The sequence below is a fragment of the Ammospiza caudacuta genome, chromosome 7, assembly GCF_027887145.1.
Source record: "Ammospiza caudacuta isolate bAmmCau1 chromosome 7, bAmmCau1.pri, whole genome shotgun sequence".
In the NCBI taxonomy this organism is placed as follows: domain Eukaryota; kingdom Metazoa; phylum Chordata; class Aves; order Passeriformes; family Passerellidae; genus Ammospiza; species Ammospiza caudacuta.
The window spans coordinates 46,921,059-46,945,238 of NC_080599.1; the positions used below are offsets into that span (position 1 = coordinate 46,921,059).

General features: G+C 48.9%; 1 protein-coding gene across 1 annotated transcript in view; it reads left to right on the plus strand.

Annotated features, from left to right (window-relative positions):
- Positions 1 to 23,803, plus strand: part of CACHD1 (cache domain containing 1) — a 91,104-nt gene extending 67,301 nt beyond the window's left edge. The window contains exons 10-27 of the mRNA XM_058808446.1: positions 660 to 809; positions 1,297 to 1,420; positions 1,898 to 2,015; positions 2,807 to 2,975; positions 5,818 to 5,960; positions 7,239 to 7,420; positions 8,677 to 8,787; positions 11,342 to 11,464; positions 13,320 to 13,419; positions 13,508 to 13,624; positions 14,814 to 14,974; positions 15,550 to 15,636; positions 15,792 to 15,908; positions 16,501 to 16,652; positions 17,309 to 17,470; positions 18,403 to 18,480; positions 19,261 to 19,362; positions 21,596 to 23,803. Of these exons, the coding sequence (XP_058664429.1) occupies positions 660 to 809; positions 1,297 to 1,420; positions 1,898 to 2,015; positions 2,807 to 2,975; positions 5,818 to 5,960; positions 7,239 to 7,420; positions 8,677 to 8,787; positions 11,342 to 11,464; positions 13,320 to 13,419; positions 13,508 to 13,624; positions 14,814 to 14,974; positions 15,550 to 15,636; positions 15,792 to 15,908; positions 16,501 to 16,652; positions 17,309 to 17,470; positions 18,403 to 18,480; positions 19,261 to 19,362; positions 21,596 to 21,834 (2,435 nt within the window). The 3' untranslated portion in view covers positions 21,835 to 23,803. The remainder of the gene's footprint in view (positions 1 to 659; positions 810 to 1,296; positions 1,421 to 1,897; positions 2,016 to 2,806; positions 2,976 to 5,817; positions 5,961 to 7,238; positions 7,421 to 8,676; positions 8,788 to 11,341; positions 11,465 to 13,319; positions 13,420 to 13,507; positions 13,625 to 14,813; positions 14,975 to 15,549; positions 15,637 to 15,791; positions 15,909 to 16,500; positions 16,653 to 17,308; positions 17,471 to 18,402; positions 18,481 to 19,260; positions 19,363 to 21,595) is intronic.
- The last annotated feature ends 377 nt before the right edge of the window (positions 23,804 to 24,180 follow it).

Here is a 24,180-nt window from a genome sequence, read left to right on the forward strand (position 1 = left end):
AGAGTGTACTTAAATGCTTGTACGTGCAAATGAGTTTTATATTGGGGTGAGGGAAGAGCTGCTGAGTTTCCAAGCTCAGAAAAAAGGAGTAAGAAACTGTTGCAGAGTTCTCACCTCAGGGATGAGATCAATCCCAAACTGTTGGGTAATTATGGATATGATTCCCAGCACAGTGGCAATTCTGGGATTTAGTTAGGCAGAGATTTAATATTCTGATTATGCATTAGATGAGAAACAACTCATCCCAACTGTTGCTTTACAAGGGCAAAGTCATTTCCTTCTTCTTCCATCTTATTTTTTGAATGGCCTTAAATCGTGTTGAAGGAAGAGAATACTCTGTTGGCTTTTCACACAAATTTATTTTATATCTATAAGGAATCCACTTGGAGACTGACAACTTCTCAAACATCAGTTGTGGTGTGTGTTCTAATAAACTGATGAATATACTTCAGGTCACTATCAGGAACACAGGTTAATTAGAGAGAATTGCTGACAACAGCCAGACACAACAGAAACCCTGCTGAGCTTCCCTGGCCATATTCCAGCAAGGAATAGATACAAAATTTAATTGTGTAGCATCTCAAAATGCTCTGTTTCCTCTCAAAATAACGACCCAGAGGATATTTCTGATGGTTTTGTGGTGTTTCTCTCCCTCCAAGGCCTGATAATGACTGTCAGTAAACCCTGCTACTTTGGGAACCTCCTGCTGGGAATTGTTGGAGTAGATGTCAACCTTGCCTACATCTTGGAAGATGTCACCTATTACCAGGACTCCTTGGGATCCTACACCTTCCTCATTGATAATAAAGGTAATTTTGACTCAGATCATCTCCTCTAGTCCCACTGAGCTCGTGAGCCACCAATTCTGAATTCTCACATTTCTGAGTAATGAGTGATAATGTTTATTAAAAGTTTAATTGCACATTGTTGGTTAGTTCTGCCTGAATGTTGCTGGAGATTTTAGGTGGATCCATGACTTGAAACTTCTGTCCTGGGGTTCTGATTTGGAAACTCTTGCTGTGGGGATTTCCTACACCTGTGCCATCCAAGGTTTTCTGGGAAAGAGGGAAAACTGCTGTTAATGTGCTCTTTCCCTGTGATCCAGCTTATTGTATTGCTGAATTTTTCAAGCTGCTTTTCATTTGCAACCCCTTTGATGACGAGATTGTTTGGTCGCTGCCATCCTTGCCAAAATTCTATGTAATTACTTTATATTTGTTTTTCTCTCTAAAATACCTCTCCTGGGCCCAGTTTTGTAATGCATCCCACGTTTGGGGCTCTGTGTTTGTTTTTTAGGGTACACTCTGATGCACCCCTCCCTGACCAGGCCCTACCTGCTGTCTGAGCCTCCCCTGCACACAGACATCATCCACTACGAGAACATTCCCAAGTTCGAGCTGGTGCGCCAGAACATCCTCAGGTAAGGAATGGATGCAGCACTGGGAATATTTCTAGAGGAATTTAAGAGTATAGAAGGAAAAATTCCTTTTCCTACAATATCTGGATCCTTGGATGGATTTTTTTCCCCATTAGCAATTCTGGTTTGATTTTTCCTCCCAACTTTTTCAGTTGTCTTTTGCGTTGTGGTGTTTCCCAGCTGATCTGGGGAATATTCCTGCTAATCTCTCTCTTCCCTGTCAGGAAGGTTTCCCACTATTTGGTCTGGGTTTTTTCTTTATGCTTTGCCTATTCTGAGAATTTTTAAGCTGAAAATGTGAGGGTACAGAAGTGCATTTGCAGCACACACACAGATTTTCCTTCACCAAGCACAAATAACAGTTAATTTCTTCAATTCTTATGATAATTATATAAACACACAATAGAAGGATTTTGCTGAAGTCCTAACAGTTTTGCTCAGTGTTTAATAAACTGCTGGGTGTTTTATCTGCCCCTGCAGCATTCCCTTGGGCAGCCAGATCATCACAGTTCCTGTGAACTCCTCGCTGTCCTGGCACGTCAACAAGCTGAGGGAAATCGGGAAAGAAGCCTACAATGTCAGCTATGCCTGGAAAATGGTGAGGACAACAAGTGTGGGGGGTGGCACAGGGGGAATTCATGGCTCTGCTGCTGTCCTTCCTTCAGTCTGGGAATGTCTGATCACTAATCTCAGCCCTGGGGTTAAAATGGAATCTGAGGTTAAACATAATCCAGGTGAATTCACCGATGCCAGCAAGAATTTGTGCCAACAAACTCAAGAAGGCACTTGTGGATCATTTCACAGTATTAAGTTAAATCCAACCTAAAGGATTAAGCTGAGCAGTTTTAAGATATTAAATCTGTCATTGTTTAACAGAAATTCACATAAGAAGGTGTCTGGAGTTGATTTTCTAAGATTGTAACAATGCATTTAATACCAAACTCCCTTTGTAGAGCAGCTGGGACACTCTAAGGTTTGCTGCTCTGGTGTAATTTAGAGTCCTTAAAACACCCAAACTAGTAAAACATGTGGCACATGCAGCACACAATTGAGAGTGGAAATAATAAAATCTTGCATTTGAGAGTTAATTTGTCTGTACTCTCCATAAAGGTAACACCAGTGTGTGTCCAGCAACTGGAAACCTGCAGCCTCTCCTCTGTTAGTGACAAAACATAACCATGAAATAGTGTTAGAATTAAAAATTATTGCTAATTAAGCAACAAAATGAAAGTCTTGTTTGGTTTTCAGGAAAAAAAAATTACAGTGTTTTTATTTTCTGTGTTAACTGTGGCAAAGTTTATTTTGTAGAACTCAGTGGTTCTGAAACACAGAAATTCTGTTCACCCCCCACCCTTTGGTTCTGTTTGGTGACGGGCTGGTGTTTTGCAGGTGCAGGACACGTCCTTCATCCTGTGTGTGGTGGTGATCCAGCCAGAAATTCCCGTGAAGCAGCTGAAGAACCTCAACACCGTCCCCAGCAGCAAGCTGCTCTACCACAGGCTGGACCTGCTGGGCCAGCCCAACGCCTGCCTGCACTTCAAGCAGTTGGCCACCCTGGGTAGGGCTCTGCCAGCCTGGCCTGGCCACCTCAGCTTGGAAACACCTCCAGGAGCCAGTCCCAGCTGTGCCCGATCCCCAGCTTGTGCCCAGCCCAGAGCTCTGAGTGCCACCTCTGGGGATGGGCACCCGAACCTCCCTGGGCAGTTCCACCCTTTCCATGGGGAAATTCCTGCTGGTGCCCTGCCTGAGCCACCCTGGCACTGTCACACCTCCTCTGTGTTTCTGTGGAGTGTGGCAGCTCAGTGCCACCTCCAGGAATGGGCACTCCAACCTTCCCTGGGCAGTTCCACCCTTTCCATGGGGAAATTCCTGCTGATGTCCAACCTGAGCTCCCCTGGCACTGTCACACCTCCTCTGTATTTCTGTAGAGTGTGGCAGCTCAGTGATGCTCCAGGGATGGGCACCCACACCCCCCTGGGCAGTTCCACCCTTCCATGAGGAAATTCCTGCTGGTGCCCACCCTGAGCCACCCTGGCACAGTCACAGCTCCTGTGTGTTTCTGTAGAGTGTGGCGGCTCAAAGGAAAGCTCTTCTCACAAAACATGGGAAATACTCTTCCCTTGAGAAGGTTTTATTTCCAAGGCTGATGTTCTGATCAGGTTTTGCCTTCTCACAGCTCTCCTTGGCCACTGTGGCCTGCTCAGTGCTGAGCTCCAGGATCACAGCAGAGCCTGAGCTGAGTCCCAGAGGGATCATGGGGCTCTGCAGGGAAGGCCCACCCAGGGGTTGAATCCATAACTTTGCTACCCTCAGCACCAGGTTTTAACCAACAGAGTCACTTCCTGCAGGATGAATGAGTGAGGTGCTGCTCAGAGTAGGGGATGAATGCCCTGGGGGTCCAGCAGGGTCCCTGGCAGTGCAGTGGGAGCATGGAGGTGTCTCACCAAGCTTAACCCAGATCCTCTCCTGGCTCTGAAGCACCTCCCTGAGCAGTACCAGAGTAGGATAAGTCCCAGCCAGTTGTGCAGGACTCTGCTGCTCTTTTGCCCTGGATTCATGGGAGTTTTGCACTGCCAGAAGCATTGAATGCCTTCAGAGGCAGAGGCTGAGCCTGCTGGGGAGAAGGAGAGCTTCAGTGCTCTGATGGTTTCCAGACCCTCCTCACCTGCTGCAAAACTCTCAGGTTTTGATAGGCTAAAGTGGTTCTGCTCTTCCTGACTGATTTCAGACATTGCTGGGAAAAAGGGAGAATCTCCATGGCAGTTCCAGTCTGGGAAGGATGGAGAACTTAAAACCCAGAAATATCCCAAGAACAGAGGGGTTTTACATAAACATCCTACACTGCAAGCTGTAATATTTAGGTATAGCCTTGGGAGGTCCCTAAAATCTCTACTATGAGAAATTCTGAATTAAATACTTCTGCTTGTAGCAGGGTTTGAAGGTCTCATGGTGAATTAGTGGCACAATTGTGGATTTTTCTTAGCTCCTTGGAGCCCTGCAGAATAGCTCAGTGAGATCAGACTGGAGGAGGGACCTGACAAACCTGTGGAAATTGCTTTGCCAGTTGTTTAAAACACAGGGATTTTTTGTTGTTGTTGTTTAATGTGCTGCCTAATCATGATTATCTTATATCCAGAAAGATATAAATGGAGAATATCCCAAAAATGCAGTACTAAGCTGTCAAGTGGAAAAACTTCATGCAAAGCAAAATCTGAATATTTGCTCTGGGAAGCAGATGAGGGGCTGGAGTAGAAGTTTGGAAGTGGGGACTGCAGCACATGTGTGGGGATGTGTTTGAGAGGAATGTGACTAAAAGCAGAACACTTCACATTCTGCACTGCAGCTTCTCCTCTGCAGACCATTCCACACAGGGAATTTGGGTTCTGTGGGTCACATCCTCAGAAAAGATCTTCTCAACCCTCAGCCCTGCATCATCATAATCATTTCTCTTTGTTAAAAAGGAAAAGCTGTCTGGTTTTGCAGATTTTGCATGAGGAAAGTTTGCTTTTGAGTTTGTTCTGAAAGCCACTCCAGACAGCTGCCCTTTTATTGGGGAGCTCCTCTTCTGCACTTGGGATTCTCCAGATGTTCATTCTCTGGAACTGAAAATGCTCATTTTCATTTTCCTCTGGGATATCTAACCTAAACAGGGATACTTAATTTCTTCTTAAGCCCATCATTTTTTCTTAAGGGAAAACAGCTTCTGTAGTCTCACAGAAAGCAGTAATTCAGAATTATTGAGGCTTTGGGAACAAAGGCATTAAATACCAAATGACACATGGAGATCAGAGGAGGGGGCTGATGCTGTGACTTCTGTGTTTTGAGGCAAGAAGGGGAGGAATTCATGTTCAGCCTGAGTTTAGGATGAATCTCTGCTGGGAAGTGCTCTGGGTTGGGTGGAAAAATGGATGTTTGCCCTCCCTCCCAGTCCAGAGTGTCTTGCAGGAGCTGGGGGTTGTAGTTGAGATGGAGACAATACAAATACACTCCATTTCCAGAAGGCTCCAAACTGTTTCTATTATGGCATGCATGCTTTTTATACATTCTTACAAAACTCAGAAGTTTACACTTTACTCATTGGTCACGAGACAAGCAAAGTGCTCATTGGAGTAGTTGCAGGTTTCTCTTATTTATCCTTCTCTCTTTCTTGGCTTCTATGTCAATAACTTTGGTAGGAAATTCTTTCAGGGGTGAACATGGATCCTCTTACCAAACTTCCCTCTGGCTCTCAGAAGTCACAGTGAAACCTGTTCCACATTTGGGCCCTTTGTGTGCTGAGGTGTGGGAGAGCAGCAGGGTCATCCCTGCTACAAGGACAGCAGGACAGGGACCCTCCCGTGGTACAACCTGCCACATGTGCAGCTCATCACACTGAAATTCCTGGTGTTTGGTGTTTGCAGAGAGCCCCACAGTGATGCTGTCTGCAGGCAGCTTCTCTTCCCCCTACGAGCACCTGAGCCAGCCCGAGACCAAGCGGATGGTGGAGCACTACACGGCCTACCTGAGCGACAACACGCGCCTCATCGCCAACCCCGGCCTCAAGGTGGGCACAGCAATCCCACCTTGGGCTGCTCTGCAAGCCCCAGATCCAGCACTTTGCACTGGGGGGGACCTTAAAGCCCATCCCATCCCATCCCATCCCATCCCATCCCATCCCATCCCATCCCATCCCATCCCATCCCATCCCATCCCTGCCATGGCCAGCACCTTCCACTAGCCCAGGGTGCTCCTGATGCCTTGGGATTTTGGCTTTTCTGTTTTTCTGTATTTGTGATCCTGCAGTTCTTTAGTGCACAACTCTAAACTCCATATTCAGTGTGAGCTGCTGCTGTCCCATTTTGGGCAGACACAACAATTCCTCTCCAGGCCTGGCAATCAGGGACTCCTCACTGCCTCAGGCCTGAGAGATGGAAACAAAAATGAGTTGAGGGGAGCAAACTTGGGGTGAATGACTTCATTACCTGAAGCTGTAATTGGCAGATTAACCCCCAATATGCAAATGGACCAAACTTATAAAAATATGAAAAATGTGACCCATGGTCCATTTTTGGCTGTAGCCCCTGAGGGGGCTTTGTCTGCCCAAGATGTACCTGAAGGCCCTGAGAAATGTAAACAAAAGTGAGTTAGGGGGACAAAACTTGGGGTGAATTATTTCATTACCTGAAGCTGTAATAGGAGGATTAACCCTCAATTTGCAAATGGGCCACACTTATAAAAGTGTGAAAAATTTGTGTCCCGTGGTCCATTTTGGATGTAGCCCCTTGGGGCTTTGCCCAAAATGTACTTGAAGGCCCCTCAATAAACAGAACTGCTTTTTATTCCCCTGGTTTTGTCTGGCCTGTGTTTTTAGGTAAGCCCCAAAAAAGGCATCACTCCAGCCTGGCCTTGGACACTTCCAGGCATCCAGGGGCAGCCACAGCTTCTCTGGACAAGCTCACCCTCACAGCCTGGAATTCCTTCCCAACATCTAATTTAAGACTGGAGAGAGGAGGGGGCAGAACTTTGCTGAAACAAACCCTAGAAAAGTTAAAACCACGCTAAGTTCTTAGCAGAAGCACCTTGGTCTTCCTAGGCATACAACTGAGAAATCTCTATTTTCTGTGCGAGCAGCACAATATTTACATTTACTCCAAGTTAAGCAAAGCCGCAGAGATAACACCCCCAACATTTCACTCTAATAATCTGCTTGGAATGTGTGGTGTGAGAAGCCTTGAACCAAGCAATTGAGCCGGGATGATCCCCGGTGGCTCTCGGGGAAGCTTTTATTATCTTGCCATGCAAGTGCTGCAGGAGCCCTGCCAGCTCTGCCTTTGTTTTGCAGTTCTCTGTCAGGAATGAAGTAATGGCAACCAGTCACGGCACGGATGAATGGATGACCCAGATGGAGATCAGCGGCCTCAACAGTTACATTGTCAGGCGTTACATAGCAACCCCCAATGGGGTGCTGCGCATCTACCCCGGCTCCCTCATGGACAAAGCATTTGATCCCACCAGGAGACAATGGTGAGTTTTTCAGGGTCCCTTCTGCAAAGCTTTGAATCATCTCCCAGGGCAAGGAGGGAAATGTTTAGAGTTGATTTCGTAGGGTTGATTTCGTTTTTGGAGTTGATTTCGTAGCCTGTGGGTTGTTTGTTGTTTTGGTTTGCTCTTTTTTTTTTTTTAATTTAGTTTAAAATGTTTTCAGCATGGGGAAAAAGCTCAGAGCCTAAACACAGTTCAAGCTTTTTTTGGTTTTAACTTTGGACCTTTTTATTTTGTGGGATAGTTGGTATTTCATAGCCCAGCTATGGCAGATGGGGACATAAATATTCAGAAAATGAGCATCCCCTTCAGGGATTAGCTAACTCAGGAGTGTTTGAGCTCCTTGGGCCCTTTCTGGTTGTTCATATCTGAGCCTTTTTGTTTGTTTACTGTGGCTTTCCTCACTGCTTTCAAGGAAGGATTAATTATGCAGCAGCATCTGATTTGGGCAGAGGGCTGGGGACATTCCAGCAGGGAGCAGCTCTGGGTGTGCTCCGCAGCCTGGGATCCGTGGGAAGGAGCCAGCCAGGTGCTGCCACACTGGGAAAGACACAGATCCCAACCCTGTGGCTCTGCAGTGCTCCTGGCAGCTCTCCTGCCCCCTGTTTTCCTAAGATTTTTTGTGTTATGGGAAGAAGGTGCAAGCGGGAATAAAGCAGAATTGGGTTAAACTGCTTGTGGGTCGGTGCTCTGGGTAGGGAGAAGCAAAGTGGTCACTTTTTCTTACATAAAAGTTGCCAAAAGTTTTATCAACTGCTATGACAGTTTTACCAACTCCCCAATGACTGTGGCTCATTTTATGCTGATGGGAGTTTTAGGAGGTTGTAATTTATACTCTCTGTCTGATATTTCTGAATTTTCTTGCCTCACTTCTGTTTTTTCTCCTCAGTTTGCAATGTAATCATTTTGCCAGGGTTGAGTTTGAGACTCTGCTGGCACCAAGCCCTGCATTGTTCTGGGGGAAAATGTCTGAAATTACATTAAATGTGTTCTGTGCAGAAGTAAACTGAGCTTTTTTAATGCAGCTGGATCTACTGGGGGACCATTTACTGAGCCAGTCTGGGTTAGTTTGGAGTCCCAGTTGTGTTTAGGTACTTGTTTGATATTAAAAACCAGTAATTTGGTGGCTGTTGTTCACAGTGTCCAAAATTCAGTGTTGTTTTGGGAAAGTTAAGGATTCTGTCTTGAAGTTACAGACTTTGGCACTGATTGTGAGCATTTCTTTTGGCTTCCCTCAGGTACCTGCATGCAGTGGCCAATCCAGGACTCATCACCTTTACTGGGCCCTACCTGGACGTGGGAGGGGCTGGATATGTGGTGACTATCAGCCACACTGTCCATTCCTCCAGGTGAGGGGCTCTGGGCCTTTGGGGCAGGCAGGAGGGCTCTGAGTTACCAGAGCTGGGTGACTCTGGGTGCTCAAGAACTGAAAACCAAAGCTGCTCTTAAAGTGCTGCTGGTGAAATGTCATTGAAAAAAATGGGGCATTGAAACACTGGAAGAAATCCAATTTATAGGAATATGTGAATTCTGTGGCTTTATTGGTAGAGGACTAATAACAGTATATTTTAAAAGAAGGATTGATTGGTGGGAAAGTGCTCCTGGATGAACATGAGGTGGGAGGTCTAAGAATTGGGAGGAGGAGAGGGATTGCTCTCCTGAGGCACTTTGGGAATTGTGTTCCATCTGTGCTGGGAGTTCACTCCTTCTCCATCAGGACTGCCAAGCTCCCCATCTCCTGGGGTCCCCCACATTCCACTTGTGGGGTTTTGAGGAGCAGGGAGGTGTTTGGAAGGAAACTGGAGCCACAAAGGCGGTTAAGGACAGAGCTGTCCTTACTCCAGGAATTGGGGAGCTCCTTTCCTGGGCTGCTTCAGTCCAGCACTTCTGGGCTTCCAAAGCCTGTGGAACTCCAAGAGCCCTTCCAGGATTGCTGGGAGCAGCAGGGCCAGGAGCTGCGCTGGATGAGCCCTGTGGGTCCCTTCCAGCTCAGGATATTCCATGGTTTCATGAAATGACTTTTTCCTGGAGGACCAGGCTGTTGCTGTTCCAGCTCCCTCCTGGCCAGGCCCCAGGCTGAGGCCAGGTTTAGGGATGCAGGATGTTTAAAGGAGCCCAGTTTATAAAACATGGACCCAACCTTGCTGTCTGTCCCAAGCTCTCCCAAATTCCCAGAACCTGTCCTGGTTTTTACATGGAGTCTCCTCCAAGCTCCCTCCCCAACAGCCCACCAGTACCACCAGTGCTGTACTGGGACCCCAAAGCCAGCAGGGATCAGGATGTGGCTCCTCACTCTGCCAGAGATTGCCCTGCTCTGGGTGGGATTTCCCAGCACTGCACCTCTGCCTGTGTGTTCTGGCAGGAGCATTTTCAGCCCCAGCCCCTGCGTGGTGCTTCTCACCCAGGAATTTACTTTGGGGAAACACTTCTGTAAAGGAGAGAAGTGCAATTAATCAAAATTCTGATTTTTATCTACCAAGGGATGGTTTACTCAGCTCTAAGAACTTAAAGCTCCTGTGGGTTATTAGAACATGATTAAAGAGCAGTTAAACAAAGTTTGGCAGATGTGAGTGTGATTCCTGGGTAAATATGACCTCCGAAGCTCACAGTCACATGTGGTTATAATCCCCAAAGAGGCCTGAGCTCCAAATCCAGAGGGGTGGGGAGGAATCTGTGGAGTTAAGAGGAATTTTGGCATTAGGGACTGCTGGGAGGGTTTAAATACCCACATCAGGGCAGCCAGAGCTGACACCTCTCATTCCCATTTTATGTGGATCTTTTTCCTTTTTATGGAGGCTGGGAAGAGAAGATTTATGCCTGATGTGGTTTAATGCAGTTGGCATCAGCAAAGCAGGAGGATTTAATGCTTGAAAATGAAGCTAAAATATTTACAACATCCTAATGGCTTTATGTCTGTTAGGACAGAGCAGAACTTCAGAGCCTGATGCCTTGTCACACATGAAATGTGTCTGTGCTGCTTCACTGCCATCCTTCCCTTCCTCCTCCAGGAAATGTGAACAATAAATCAAATGCAGGTTTTAAAAAATCTGTATTTATCTGTCTACAAATGAGATTTGACTGCATCTCCACTGCACCTCTCTGGAAAGCAAACAAACCTCAGCCCAGTAAACGGAGCTGGGTTTCCATGGAGCAGGGGTGGCCAGAGCTGTTTGTGCAGCCCAGCTGGGCCTTGCAGCATCTTCTTTATTTTTTCTTTTTCTAAACATTTTCATTCCTGTCTTCAGAGACTGAATAAAGGAGAAAAGTGAATTTTGAGGTGTAAGGTGCACATGGGTGCAAATCCCACACCCTTGAGCTGATCCTTTTGTGTCCTGCAGGGCTGAGAGGGAACTGCTCTGGCTGTGGCCTCTCAGTGCTACTGGGAGCAAACTGGGAGCACTGGGGTGTTAGGAATGGAGGAAGGACACAATGCAGCCTCAGGCTGCTGCACACCACCACATCACAGGGTCCTTTTCATAACTCAGCCTAAGAAATGTTATTTTCTTCTAATTTTCTGCCTGCCATTCACAATCACTCCCACACTCTGGAGTTTCAGGGATTTAGCTCAAAGTCTGGCACCTTCACATTCATTCCTCCTGCTGGGGGCTGAGCAGAGGGGGTGCAGGTAACTCCTTCCAGCTGGGGGAATTGGAAAATACAGGGGCTGCACCCTTTGTTTGTGTGGATGGGGAATTTTTAATCCTCATTTCTGTCGCTCAGGATTCAATGTCTGTAGGCGCTGGGGGTGTGTGTAGGGTGGGATCCCCTCCTGGGCTTCTCCTGTGCTGGCTGTACAAGGGGTGACTAAAACAGGAATTATTAATATTATTATTATTGCCCTAAATAAATATTATTTTTTATTATTTATAATATTTATCATTTTCCCCTTTCCCCTCACTGCAGTGCTCAGATGTCCTCAGGACACTCCGTGGCCGTGATGGGCATCGACTTCACCCTCAGATATTTCTACAAAGTCCTCATGGACCTGCTGCCAGTTTGTAACCAAGATGGGGGGAACAAAATCAGGTAAAAATAAATAAAATATTTCTTTTCTTTAACCAGGTGACCCAGAGGTCATTTCCAACTTAATTTCTCCAAGGATTCTGTTACTTTCAGTGTGTGCTCTCTGATTTCCAGTAGAACTTGTGCTTGTACCTTCTCATAAAGATTATGTGGATGTTTTTGTTATTCCAGATCAAACTGCCATCAGCTAAATAAACAATCTGCAGGATTACAAAAGCAGAAGATAACAGATTTGATTTTATTTTTTTGGTTATATTTAGATTTCTTTGAAATTCTGGGTAGAAAAAACATTCCTTATTAAATGAACACACTTCCCAGTTCTCCTGTTTGTTTTAATTTAACCTATTTAGTTCCTGTAAGCGTGTAAGAGTGATACAGGATCTCAGTTATTTTAACTCCAATTATTCAAACACAACTTTGGGATGTTTTTCTCAGAAATCCATAGCACAGCCTAGGCAGAAGAAGCCTGATTTCATCTGGAGTATCCAATTTCAGTCAGACCCCTGGGTATCTTAATTGTTCCTTTTCTGAAAAATCCTGTGGGGGTGGGATAAATTCTGGTTTGGATCTGGAGTAACTTGATAACATGGTTTGGGCATTGCTGTTGGTTCCTTGTTTGTTTTTAAACCTTAAATTTGGGAAGGGAAGTGGTTTTCTGTCGTCCTCCCAGTTCTTTTCTGGTTTGGGTATTTCTCTATATATTTTATGGCATATAAAAAAAAACAAATCAGGATTTCTGGTTTGGCATCACTCCCTCCCAGTAAAAACTGCTGCTGACCAGCAGGGTCAGATGCTTTATTCAGTTCCTGCATTCCCCAAATGAGGAATTTTGAGATACTTTTCAGACCATTCTGATGTAGAAATTGGATCCAGTGTTTCCAGTCTCGATATAAACGCAGGTGTTTGGGGTTTTGTAGTGTATCTCTCCTAAGCTTTTCCTGTCAGGAAAAAGAGCAAACACCACATCTCTATGTGGATTTCTAATGGAAAGCGCACAAAACCTCCAAGTTTGTACCCCTGAAGAGCACAGAAGCTCCCCCTGCTCTCTGCTGCCCCGAGCTGCTGTGGGTTCCTGACACACAACATGGGAATCCCACTGAAAGCTGCTCCAGCCCCGGATCCAGCCGTGTCCCCGCTGTGCCAGGGCTGTGGCTCCCACCCTGCTGAGCTTTTGGGAACATCAAGAGGGGTTTTAACCTCCCCCTGTCCCCTCTGTGGCCACCGAGTCCCTGATGTTGGTGCCACCCTGGTCCTGTGCCTTCTGCAGCGCTGCCGTCTGTGGCCATGGAAACAGGAGAGGGGAAAAGGGAAAAAGGGATGGATTGAACTCCCTGGATTCTGGATTGAACTCCCTGGACTCTGGACTGGGACACGGCTCCAACGTGGGAAGAGCTGAAAAGGAAGAGGAGAGCTTGGGAGGGCTGGGAGTGGAGCAGGAGTGATTTATCCCTCACTCAAATCGAATTCTGAAGGGGGAGGGCATTAAAGGAGAGTGTGAAATCTCTCTTTAATTAGCCACATAGTAAATTAATAAACCATTAAAGCTTTCCAAGTTCATTAGGCTCTGTTCATTTCTGGCTCTCCCCCAATCAGACAATGCACTGATGGCTTTTCCTTTCTGGTTTTAATCAGCTCTGTTTTCAACTCCTTGATGGCCCTGGCTCTCTGGAGCAGTAACAGATGGAAAAGCTTCGGGGAAATACCCAACACATTCTTTAGGACATTTTGCAGGGAATTTCTTTCATGGCTGTGTTAAATGGAAACCTTTCAAAGCCCTTTAAGACCATGTTTTATGTCACCCCGTTGCCCTGAAGCCCAAGGAGGTCTAACAGGAGGCTCTCACTGTGTTTTGGGGCAGGTGCTTCATCATGGAGGACAGGGGGTATCTGGTGGCACATCCAACCCTCATCGACCCCAAGGGCCACGCGCCCGTGGAGCAGCAGCACATCACTCACAAGGTCAGCCTGCTTTCCCTTGCCTTATTCCACCTCTCATTCCTGTCTGGGTCTGACTCCAAAGGCATCAAATACTGCATTTCCCCCTTAGGAGCCTCTGGTAGCAAACGACATCCTGAACCACCCCAACTTTGTCAAGAAGAACCTCTGCAACAGCTTCAGCGACAGGACCGTGCAGCGCTTCTACAAATTCAACACCAGCCTAGTGGTGAGCGTGGCTTCTCTCTGGTTTGGCTGTTGAGTGGGCTCTGCTTGGGCTGGGTTTCTCCTGGTGGAAACACAGGTCCCTGCCAGGCTCAGCCTCCAGGGCTGGGAGCCAGCCTTCTGTGGGGATTGGCCTCTGCTCCCCTTCTCCAGACACAAACCAGGCTGCACACACAGAGTCCCCTGACATCCTGGGTTATGGATGTGAGCCCTGGCCAAGTGTGGCTGCTGCCTGCAGGGTCTCAGCCAGCAGCAGGGGAAGAGGGGCAGCTTGCTGCTGCTGGGTGAGGATTTTCCAGCTATGGCTGGGATATGTTGCTTTGGATCTGAGCTGACCTCTGGCTCCAGCTCTGGCCAGTGTCACACCCTCCTGTCAGGTTTGTAATAACTCATCTTTAGGTACTCAAATAAATCCATGTACTGGTGAGCATTCCCAGGCTGTCATTTGTGAGACTGAAATCTCTGGGGTCCTGCACACTCTGTGCTCTCCATGGATCCTGTGTGAGCTTCCCCTCATGAGGAGTCTAAACCAGGGGCTGTAATTCCTCAAGAGCCACAGATCCACCCTGCCAAAGTCCCTCCACAGTGATTCCAAAGCTGCTACACTGTGGGAGCAGGTTGGAAAATATTTGCAAGTCATGTCAGAATACATTGATTTATGTCAGGTTGGCTTAAACATTTTCCCCACACTTGAAATACCAAGTGGGAAGTGTGATGTTGGGAAGGAAATTGTGTAGGACGGAGCAGAAACTTGTAGAAATGAATCAGGAAGGAGTCTGCAGAAGCTGGGCAGTGCTGGGGTGGTTTTTTCTAAGGCTCAGGAAGTTTCCAGCACGTGGTGGTGGCTCCCATCAGAGCCTTGGGGAGGTCACTGAGGGCTGGCACCGTGGGGATAGAGAGTGTCGGGTTAGACTCTTGGGAAGGAGTGAAATGTCACCTCTGCCGCCACATCTCATTTTCACAACTAAGCCAATTCCCTTGTATCTTCAGCAAAGCCTTTTCACACAGAAGTATCTGGGTAGCAAAACACACCCACTCCTTTATCAGCCTTTGTTTTGTGAGCGTGGCACTCCCTCACAAAACTCCTGAGGGGAGCCACCACCTCTGGAAGCCGTGGCAGAATCTGTGTCCCCACAGCTCTGTAGCTCCCTGAAAGAACATCTGACACCACCGACACCTTGTTTTTTGCCCAGGGTGACCTGACCAACCTGGTGCACGGCAGTCACTGCTCCAAGTACAGGCTGACGAGGATCCCGGGCACCAACGCCTTCGTGGGCATCGTCAACGAGACGTGCGACTCGCTGGCCTTCTGTGCCTGCAGCATGGTGGACAGGCTGTGCCTCAACTGCCACAGGTGACAGTGCTGGATGGGCTGGGACACTGCTGTCCTCAGCCCTGCTCTGGGGCCCAGACAGCACTGCCAGTTCATCACTTCATTCAGGGGGAAATCAGGGAAAATAGGAGTGCTCTGCCTGTGCTCCTGTGAGAGGTGCGGGGTATCAGAGAGTTTAACCCAGGGGAGTTTGGGTGGGTAATGCTGAAAGACGCTGAGAGATTCAGTGGATCATGAGCAGTTACTGTGAGTGAGACATAGAAATTCCCATGGCATAGAAATTCCCATGATTTTCCATGGACTGGGGGGTTTTCCTTGAGGGGATCCAGGAGGTTCTGCCCACACCACCCTGAGGTGTTTGTGGCACTGCCAGGAAGGATCCCTACATGCAAATGTGAGGGACTCCCTGCTTTTGGGATTCCAGGGGTGGATCACCCTCAGTCCTGGTGCAGGACAGAGCAATCCCTGTTCCTGGGGAGGGAGCAGAGTCACTGCACAGCCTTTTCCATGGGAACTGCTGCTCCAGGGCTGCAGCACCATGGGGTTAAAATCACAGAGGTGTCTGATGGGTTTTCCCTGTGCTTTGTGCCCTGCAGGATGGAGCAGAACGAGTGTGAGTGTCCCTGTGAGTGCCCACTGGAGGTGAACGAGTGCACTGGGAACCTGACCAACGCTGAGAGCAGGTGAGAGCCAGCACACTGCAGGAACAAACTCCCTGCTGGCCCTGCTGAGATCCCACAGGCAGGATCCTCAGTACAGTGAAGCAGGTGACATGCAGGAGGTGAAGGTGATCTGAGTGGACTGTGCTCTGAGTGCTGTGTCCTTTGCTGCCATGCAGGAATCCCAGCTGCGAGGTGCACCAGGAGCCGATGACCTTCACAGCCATCGATCCCAGCCTGCAGGATGCACTCCCCCAGTGCATCAACACCCAGTGCAACCAGAGGACAGAGAGTGGGTAAGGTGGCCTTCCCCACCCCTTGGAATACTCTCTTGTGGAAATAATCCAATGGCAATAGCTCTGCTTTAAATGTTTCAAAGAAAAAAAATAGAGGGGAAAAAAAGCATGATGCCAGAATGAGGTTCTACTCCTGGCACTGAGGGCTCATTTTTGCTCATTATGGGCAATCTCGAAGGACCTGAGATGGGTAAAACACACCAAGCTCTGACCAGGCTGCCCAAATCCTTTCTTCCTTCTTCCAAAGGCTGCAGAGAAAGGCTGGAACTGCAGCCAGACTTTACCACACTGAGAAATGTCTTATTGGAGGAATCACAAGTAGGATTCTCATTTTGCTCAAGCTGAGTGGTGCAGGAAAATACCAAAACAAACAGAGCTAGAAAAGGGGTGCTGGAAATGCAGCTTCCCTGTGTAACTTCCCTTGTGGTACTCGAGCACTCCCATGGGATTTTTTCAGGCTAAACTCACTTACTTGAGGGTCTACAGATGCTTTTGGCCTCCCTCTGTCTCGTGGCTCTAACCCAGAGTGAGCTTTGCAGAGGAGAGGTGTTAAGCTGGAAAGTGACCATGTCCCACTGGTGTTGGCACGCAGGGATTGCTTTGGAGTGCTGGACTGCGAGTGGTGCATGGTGGACAGCGATGGGAAGACCCACCTGGACAAGTCCTACTGTGCCCCTCAGAAGGAATGCTTTGGTGGCATCGTGGGAGCCAAGAGTCCCTATGTGGATGATCTGGGAGCAATAGGTAACTCTGCCCTTCTGAACTGCTGCTGCTGCCTTCAGCTCTTTGTGTCCCAGAACATGCAGCAGGTTCTGCACATAACATTTACCTCTTAGTCAGTACTAAATCAGCATAAAGTGTGCACCAGGCAGCAAAGACATGGTGAACATCCCCTTTTGGAAAATCCTATGTGGAGCTGAGTGTAACTGTGCATTGCTGTATTTTCTCTGAGTTCCTTCTCCTATTCCAAATGAGCACCGTCAAGTATCCAGAAATCTCTGCAGAGCTTCTCCATGTTCCATATTGTTGATTTAACCCTTCCTGTACGTCTCAGAGTTTCCTCTCCTATTCCAAGTGAGCACAGCCAGGCACACAGAAATCCTTGCAGAGCTTCTCCATATTCTATAGTGCTGATTTAACCCTTCCTGCACCTCTCTGAGTTCTTCTCTTATTCCAAGTGAATACTGTCAGCCCCAGAAATCCATCCAGAGCTTCTCCATATTCCATATCGTTGATTTAACCCTTCCTGCACCTCTCTGACTTTCTTCTCCTATTCCAAGTGAGCACAGTCAAGCACCCAGAAATCCTTGCGGAGCTCCTCCACGTTCCACGTTGGTTTAACCCCTCCTGCAGAGCACTGACAGTGTTGTTCTCCCTCTGCTTTGTCCCTTTTGCTTTAGGAGATGAGGTGATCACGCTGAACATGATCAAGAGTGCCCCGGTGGGCCCCGTGGCTGGAGGCATCATGGGCTGCATCATGGTGCTGGTGCTGGCCGTGTACGCGTACCGGCACCAGATCCACCGCCGCAGCCACCAGCACATGTCCCCGCTGGCAGCACAGGGTGAGCTCCACTCGGGGGCTGGCCATGGAAACAAACCCAGCAGCACCACTAAACCCAAAGGAAAAGCAGTCCCAGAGCTGTCCCCCGGGTTTGTTGCAGTGTTTCCCAGGTTTTAGTCCGGTTGGAGCTGCAGGAGCCGGGCCTGGCGCAGGGGCTGTGTCTTGCTGCCCTCTCCTGGGTACAGCCAGAGCTGCTGCTGCTGCTGCTGCTGCCCAGGGAGCCTGCCCAGACCCGGAGGGAGATAAGCTAAGCTTTGCCAGAGCTCAGACACTAATCCCAGCTTTCTGCAGCTCGGCCCAGCAGATCCATCATGTGTTTATTCTGTGCAGCTGCTGGGAGTGACACACTTCTCACCTCCTTTTGCCTTGGGTTTGGCATGTGTCTTCTTTCACTTGTGTTTCCTGGTACTGGTCCATGTGATGTTCATGGAATGTCTGTGCAAAGAGACATGAAACCACTGAAGTCTGAGAGGCAAAACTGTGCTGGGAGAAGGGATACTGGTACAAAGATAAAGATCTAGAGGTGAGAACACCTCCCTGGAAGTGTTCCAGGCCAGGCAGGACAGAGCTTGGAGCAGCCTGGGATAGTGGGAGGTGTCCCTGCCTGTGGCAGGGGCTGGAAAAAGATGGGCTTCTAAGGCCCTTTCCAACCCAAACCATTTGGGAATTTAAGTGTGGTCAGAGCTAATTACCTCTATATTTGATTATCCCCAGCTCTGTTGTAAATCAGAACTTTAAGGAGTCCCTTTCAGGGGGAGTTGGGATCCGGCATTTCCCGCTATCCCAGCCCCATCTACGTTGGAGGAAGAGCCCTCCCCAGCTCAGACCAGTAACACAAAGTGCTTCCACTCTTGGTCCTGGGGTGGCAGCTGGCAGTAAGGTGGTGCAGAACCTTTCTCTCACCTGCTGTATTTTCTGTTTGTAACTGTGTAGAAATGTCAGTGCGTATGTCCAACCTGGAGAACGACAGGGACGAGAGGGATGACGACAGTCATGAAGACAGAGGAATCAGTAAGTACCAAAAAACTGGGGAAAACTGTGAGATTCAATCAGTCATTTGTTTTTTAACCCCTAGATTTGAATATGTGAGGATGCCCTATGCTGATCAGCAGTAGAAAATGAAAGAGCACTGTTTTAATTTAGACATCTAGTGCACCTTTAGTCTCATGCTGAAAAATGACATTTTTCACTCTTAAAAGATAATTCTCCATTAGGTGTGGAGGAGTTTTGCCCCTTACAACCCCTTGTCATGAGCACTTCCAGAAACAGTTCTGATCAGCTTAAAAATTGCCAATGTGACAGCACAGGGTATGGATAACCCTTCCTCCATTTTGGCCTTAGAAAGCAGGAGCCAAGTCTGGCAAGTATGGTCAGCAAACATGGCACTAAATCCATTTTGCATTGATTTGGGGTGCCTGCAGTTCTCTGCCATCCAATAAAAACAGCACTTTGCATGATCCTGGTGTGATGTAAGTTAAGCTGGTGCACCCAAACGTCAGAGTCAGACTGGATCCCTGGCTCTGGGCCCTCTCTAAAACAATATTTGAGATTTGAAGCATATCTGAGTTTCATGGCTTGCACCTACTGCCTCTCCACGTCCCTTTTTATTCCCTTTGGAGCCCTCACACTGCTGCCACGGGACCCTCAGCACTGGCACAGCCCAGCTGAAGGCTCCTGGCTGGATGCTGAGCTGTGTGCAGCCCAGCTCTGTGCTGCTGTGTGGCTGGGCAGTGCCCTGTGCAGCAGAGGGCTGCAGGCTGCTGTGCTCTGAGCTGTTTGTGTCTGTCGCAGTCAGCAACACTCGCTTCATCGCGGCCGTCATCGAGCGCCACGCGCACAGCCCCGAGCGCCGCCGCCGCTACTGGGGCCGCTCCGGCACCGAGAGCGACCACGGTGAGTGCTGGGCCCTCTGCAGGCCCGGGGGCTCCTTTCCCTCAGGATGCTGGCTTGGCAGGGCTGGGGGCTCCTTTCCCTCAGGACACTGGCTTGGCAGGCCTGGGGGCTCCTTTCCCTCAGGGCACTGGCTCTGGCAGGCCTGGGGGCTCCTTTCCCTCAGCAGGCTGGCTCTGGCAGGGCTGGGGGCTCCTTTCCCTCAGGACACTGGTTCTGGGAGGGCTGGGGGCTCCTTTCCCTCAGGACGCTGTCTCTGGGAGGGCTGGGGGCTCTTTACCTCAGGGCACTGGCTCTGGCAGGGCTGGGGGCTCCTTTCCCTCAGGACGCTGTCTCTGGCAGGGCTGGGGGCTCTTTCCCTCAGGGCACTGGCTCTGGCAGGGCTGGGGGCTCCTTTCCCTCAGGACACTGGCTCTGGCAGGGCTGGGGGCTCCTTTCCCTCAGCAGGCTGGCTCTGGCAGGGCTGGGGGCTCCTTTCCCTCGGGACACTGGCTTGGCAGGCCTGGGGGCTCCTTTCCCTCAGCAGGCTGGCTCTGGCAGGGCTGGGGGCTCCTTTCCCTCAGCAGGCTGCCTCCCTGCAGAAGCAAAACCTGACTAAACACTTTGCTCCTTCTGGCTTTGCTGTTGGACAGTTCTGACTGGTTTGTTCTGGGGGAGATCTCACTGGGGTACTCCACTTCGTCCCGAGGGGCAGCTCTGCTCTGTGCCCCCTGTGACAGGGACAGGACCAGGAGTGGCTGGAGCTGTGCTAGGGAAGGGTTGGCTGGAGATCAGGAGAAGGTTCTTCCCCCTGAGGGAGTTGGAGGGACAGGACAAAGGGATGGTTTCACACTGAAAGGGAGTGGGATTAGATCAGACGTTAGGAAGGAATTGTTCTGCCCAGACCAGATGGCTGCCCCTGGATCCCTGGCAGTGCCCAAGGTCAGGCTGGATGGGGTTTGGAGCACCCTGGGAATAGTGGAAGATGTCCTTGCCATGGCAGGGGTGGGATGGGATCATCTTTAATGGCCCTTCCAACCCAAACCATTCTGGGATTCTCTGATCTTCTAGCACCTTTAAGCTGGGCACCATTAGGCTCAGGGGGTTGGGATGTGTCTCCCCTGCCCTGAGACTAAATCTCCTTAAATCTGGCAAGCTGCTAGAAGGGTGTAATGCTGTTGACCCATGAGGAGGCTTAATTTATTAGGAAATGAGGAGGAGGAGGGCTAGACAAGGCAGTCTGCAAGCTGTCAGCTCTGCAAGGCTGGGCACCTTCCAGCAGACCTGGGCCAGCACTAAGACTCTGTTGCACTAATGGAATTGGGACAGGAAACCCAAAGGCCAAAGCCTTGGGACGTGGATGAACAGATGTCTCCTGGACAATCTTGCTCTAGGAGGAATTACCCTGGATTTGGGGTGAGATTACCTGTGCTGAGGCCGATTTGCCAGATTAATGCTCCCTTTGCTCCTTTTCTTGCAGTCCCAGCAAATCCTTCCCATCTTTTAGTCATCCTGGGTTAGCAGAGGAGCTGTCTACCTCCATCTGGAATGTGCACTGCTATTTTTAGTTTCTGTAATTCCATCTTCTTCAAAGGGCTGCCCAGGCTTCTTCCCCAATTCCTCCGTACCAGCTCCAAGCCATGACTCAGAGCATGGCAAATGGGAGGCAGCTTTGGGGGCTCAGCTGCTATTTTTACCACCCTCCTTTTACGTGTCTCCAGCTGAAAACCTGAGTGAGATGCTCAGGAGCACCAGTGCTTCCCCAGCCTTTAGTCCTTGTTTTTTGAGAAGGATTTATTTCCAATTCAAGCAAGATCTCTTTCCTTTTAAATTTCATTTGGTTTTGCATTTAGAGATGCTGAGGGGGAGATGTTTGCCCTGCAGCCTGGTTTGGTTAGTAACAGCTGATTTGGATAAATCCAGGTTATATCTTAACAGATTTTTTGGGGGTGGTATCTTTGATGTTTTGATTTGAAATCAGTGCCAGCAATTCTGTTGTTACAAACTGTTGAACACGTGGGTGCTGTTACTGTTTGGAGTGGCACAAACCACAGGTCCCCAAAGCTTTGAATGGCAGGGAAAGGGATCCAGTATGGACTTAGAGGAGAGGATGAGTCTGTTGGGGTTTGTTCTAGTAAGATAACAGTTCTGTCCCCTCTCTAAGCACCCTGTGTTGATTCCACGATGCTGCCCAGCCAGCCCTGGGAGTTCTGAGCATCCAGCCTTGCTGTGCTCACTGCTGTTCGTTCATTCCCAGGCTACAGCACCATGAGCCCCCAGGAGGACAGCGAGAACCCCCCCTGCAATAACGACCCTCTCTCTGCTGGGGTGGACGTGGGGACCCACGACGAGGACCTGGAGCTGGACACGCCCCCGCAGACGGCAGCGCTGCTGAGCCACAAATTCCACCACTACCGGCTGCACCACCCCACCCTGCACCACAGCCACCACCTGCAGGCCGCTGTCACCGTGCACACCGTGGATGCCGAGTGCTGAGGACAGCACAGCTGCCACCCCCTGCAGGCTGTGCCACTGGGGACACCACAGCTGCCACCTGCAGGCTGTGCCACTGGGGACATCACACCTGCCACTTGCAGGCTGTGCCACTGGGGACACCACAGCTGCCACCTGCAGGCTGTGCCACTGGGGACACCACAGCTGCCACCTGCAGGCTGTGCCACTGGGGACATCACACCTGCCACCTGCAGGCTGTGCCACTGGGGACATCACACCTGCCACTTGCAGGCTGTGCCACTGGGGACACCACAGCTGCCACCTGCAGGCTGTGCCACTGGGGACATCACACCTGCCACCTGCAGGCTGTGCCACTGGGGACATCACACCTGCCACTTGCAGGCTGTGGCACTAAGGACATCACAGCCACCACCTGCAGACTGTGCCACTGGGGACACCACAGCTGCCACCTGCAGGCTGTGGCACTAAGGACATCACAGCTGCCACCTGCAGGCTGTGGCACTAAGGACATCACAGCCACCACCTGCAGGCTGTGACACTGAGGACACCACGGTCACCACCTGCAGGCTGTGACACTGAGGACACCACAGCCACCACCTGCAGGTTGCTGGCACCGTGCACTGAGGACACCACAGATGCCACTCCAGGGCCATGGGGACTGTGCTGTTCCCCAAGGACAACCTCACAGGCTTCCCAACCAAACTGAGGCATGAGAGCTTTGCATTTTTACAAATGGAAGGTTGGCTCTGGCCTGCAAATGTGCTTGATGAATGGACCTGCCAAAATATGGAAAAAATGGAGCAGGAGGCACGTTAGACCTCCAGGAACAGGGATGGGAGTTTATCCAGCAGCTGGAGTTTGTTGTGCTGAGCCAAGAGCAGACAGAGAGCATAAAGAGCCAGAGATGATTTGGTTTCCTTAACTGGAAGAGCAGGAATGTGCAGCTGGAGAGCCCAGAAGTGGCAGGCAGAGCAGGAAGGCTGCTGGTGGAGAGCTCCTTGTGCCCACGTTGCTCTGCGGGACCCGGGACAATGCATCTCAAGATTTTTAAGTAAAGGATTATTTTTCTACTATTTATTGAACTTGAAACTTTGGGGGGAGGGAGGGGAGAAAACCTGTTAGGGATTCTCAGCGAGTACCACATGCATTCTGTGCTGGGGAAGGGGCTCTTCCCAGGAAAGCAGCTGTTCCCTGGGAGCTGACCTTCAGCCAGTGCCCCACTCTGCAAAGGGAAAATGAAGAAGCCCTCTCTGCCTCGCTGTTTACATTAGGATTGCTTTCTTTTCCACACTTCTTTCCTGTAAATATTACAGCCTGATTTCTATTCCAGTATTGTCTTCCTATCTGCAGAGGAGAAATCCTGTACTCCGTTACTAAAATTCAGAGAATTCTGCCCAGAAACTTCTCCATCTTCATCTCTTCGCTCATCCTTAAAGGATTCCTGTGTGGAAGTAATAAAGAATTTCTTTAGCATTAGTTACCAGATAATCCCAAATGGAATCTGTGCCATTCTTCTGTTTCCTTGGACCACAAGTAGGGATAAACCAGTGTTTTGTAAAACTTGGGTTACTGTGGAAGGAACCTTGAAACCATAATGAGAAGCTGCTGCTGTTTGTCTGGAATTTTAACCTTGCTTGGTAATTCAAACAAAGATTAATCAATGTCTACAACAAAGGGCATCATAATTATCAGTATGTTTTCAATCACAGTGTTGTATTTTAGATTCACATTTTGTGATTACAATGATATCAAGCTGTTCTTGCACTGTGCATATGGCAAACATCCATTTATATGTAGGTTTTTTAAAAAAATCACTTGTTTTAATTAATATGGTACTTAATACTGTATTATGTAAAAAATTGGTTCTTAAACAGTACAGTAAAATAACTCTATGTGTGATACCAGGATATCCCTTTATACTATGTATAAAATCAAAATCTCTAGTGAAATAAACTGTATATAAGTATAGATCTGTGGAGAAACACTGAAATGATTCTGCCTCAGTTTCCTTTTCTGGCTGAACAGGACTGAAAATTCACTCCAGTTCCTCCAGTTTTATCAACAGCCTTGAGAAATCTAAAATTTAAATATAAATGACAGTATTGATGGAAGTTGTAAAGCCTTTTTTTAGCTGGTTGGTCATTATTTGGGAAATGACCATTTCTGGAAGTGGTCAGCCACTGCTTAGAGTCACCAAAGCAAATAATTGAAGGGTTTTATTTCCTGATCCTCTCCTGAAACCTCAGTGGCTCTGGATTTGCTGTTGTGCTGTGTTTGTGCAGGATTTGGTGGAGGGTTTTGCTGAGCAGGCAGTGCAGGAATCCACTGAGCCTCTGCTTTGTGCTCTCAGAGCTCTCAGCTGATGGC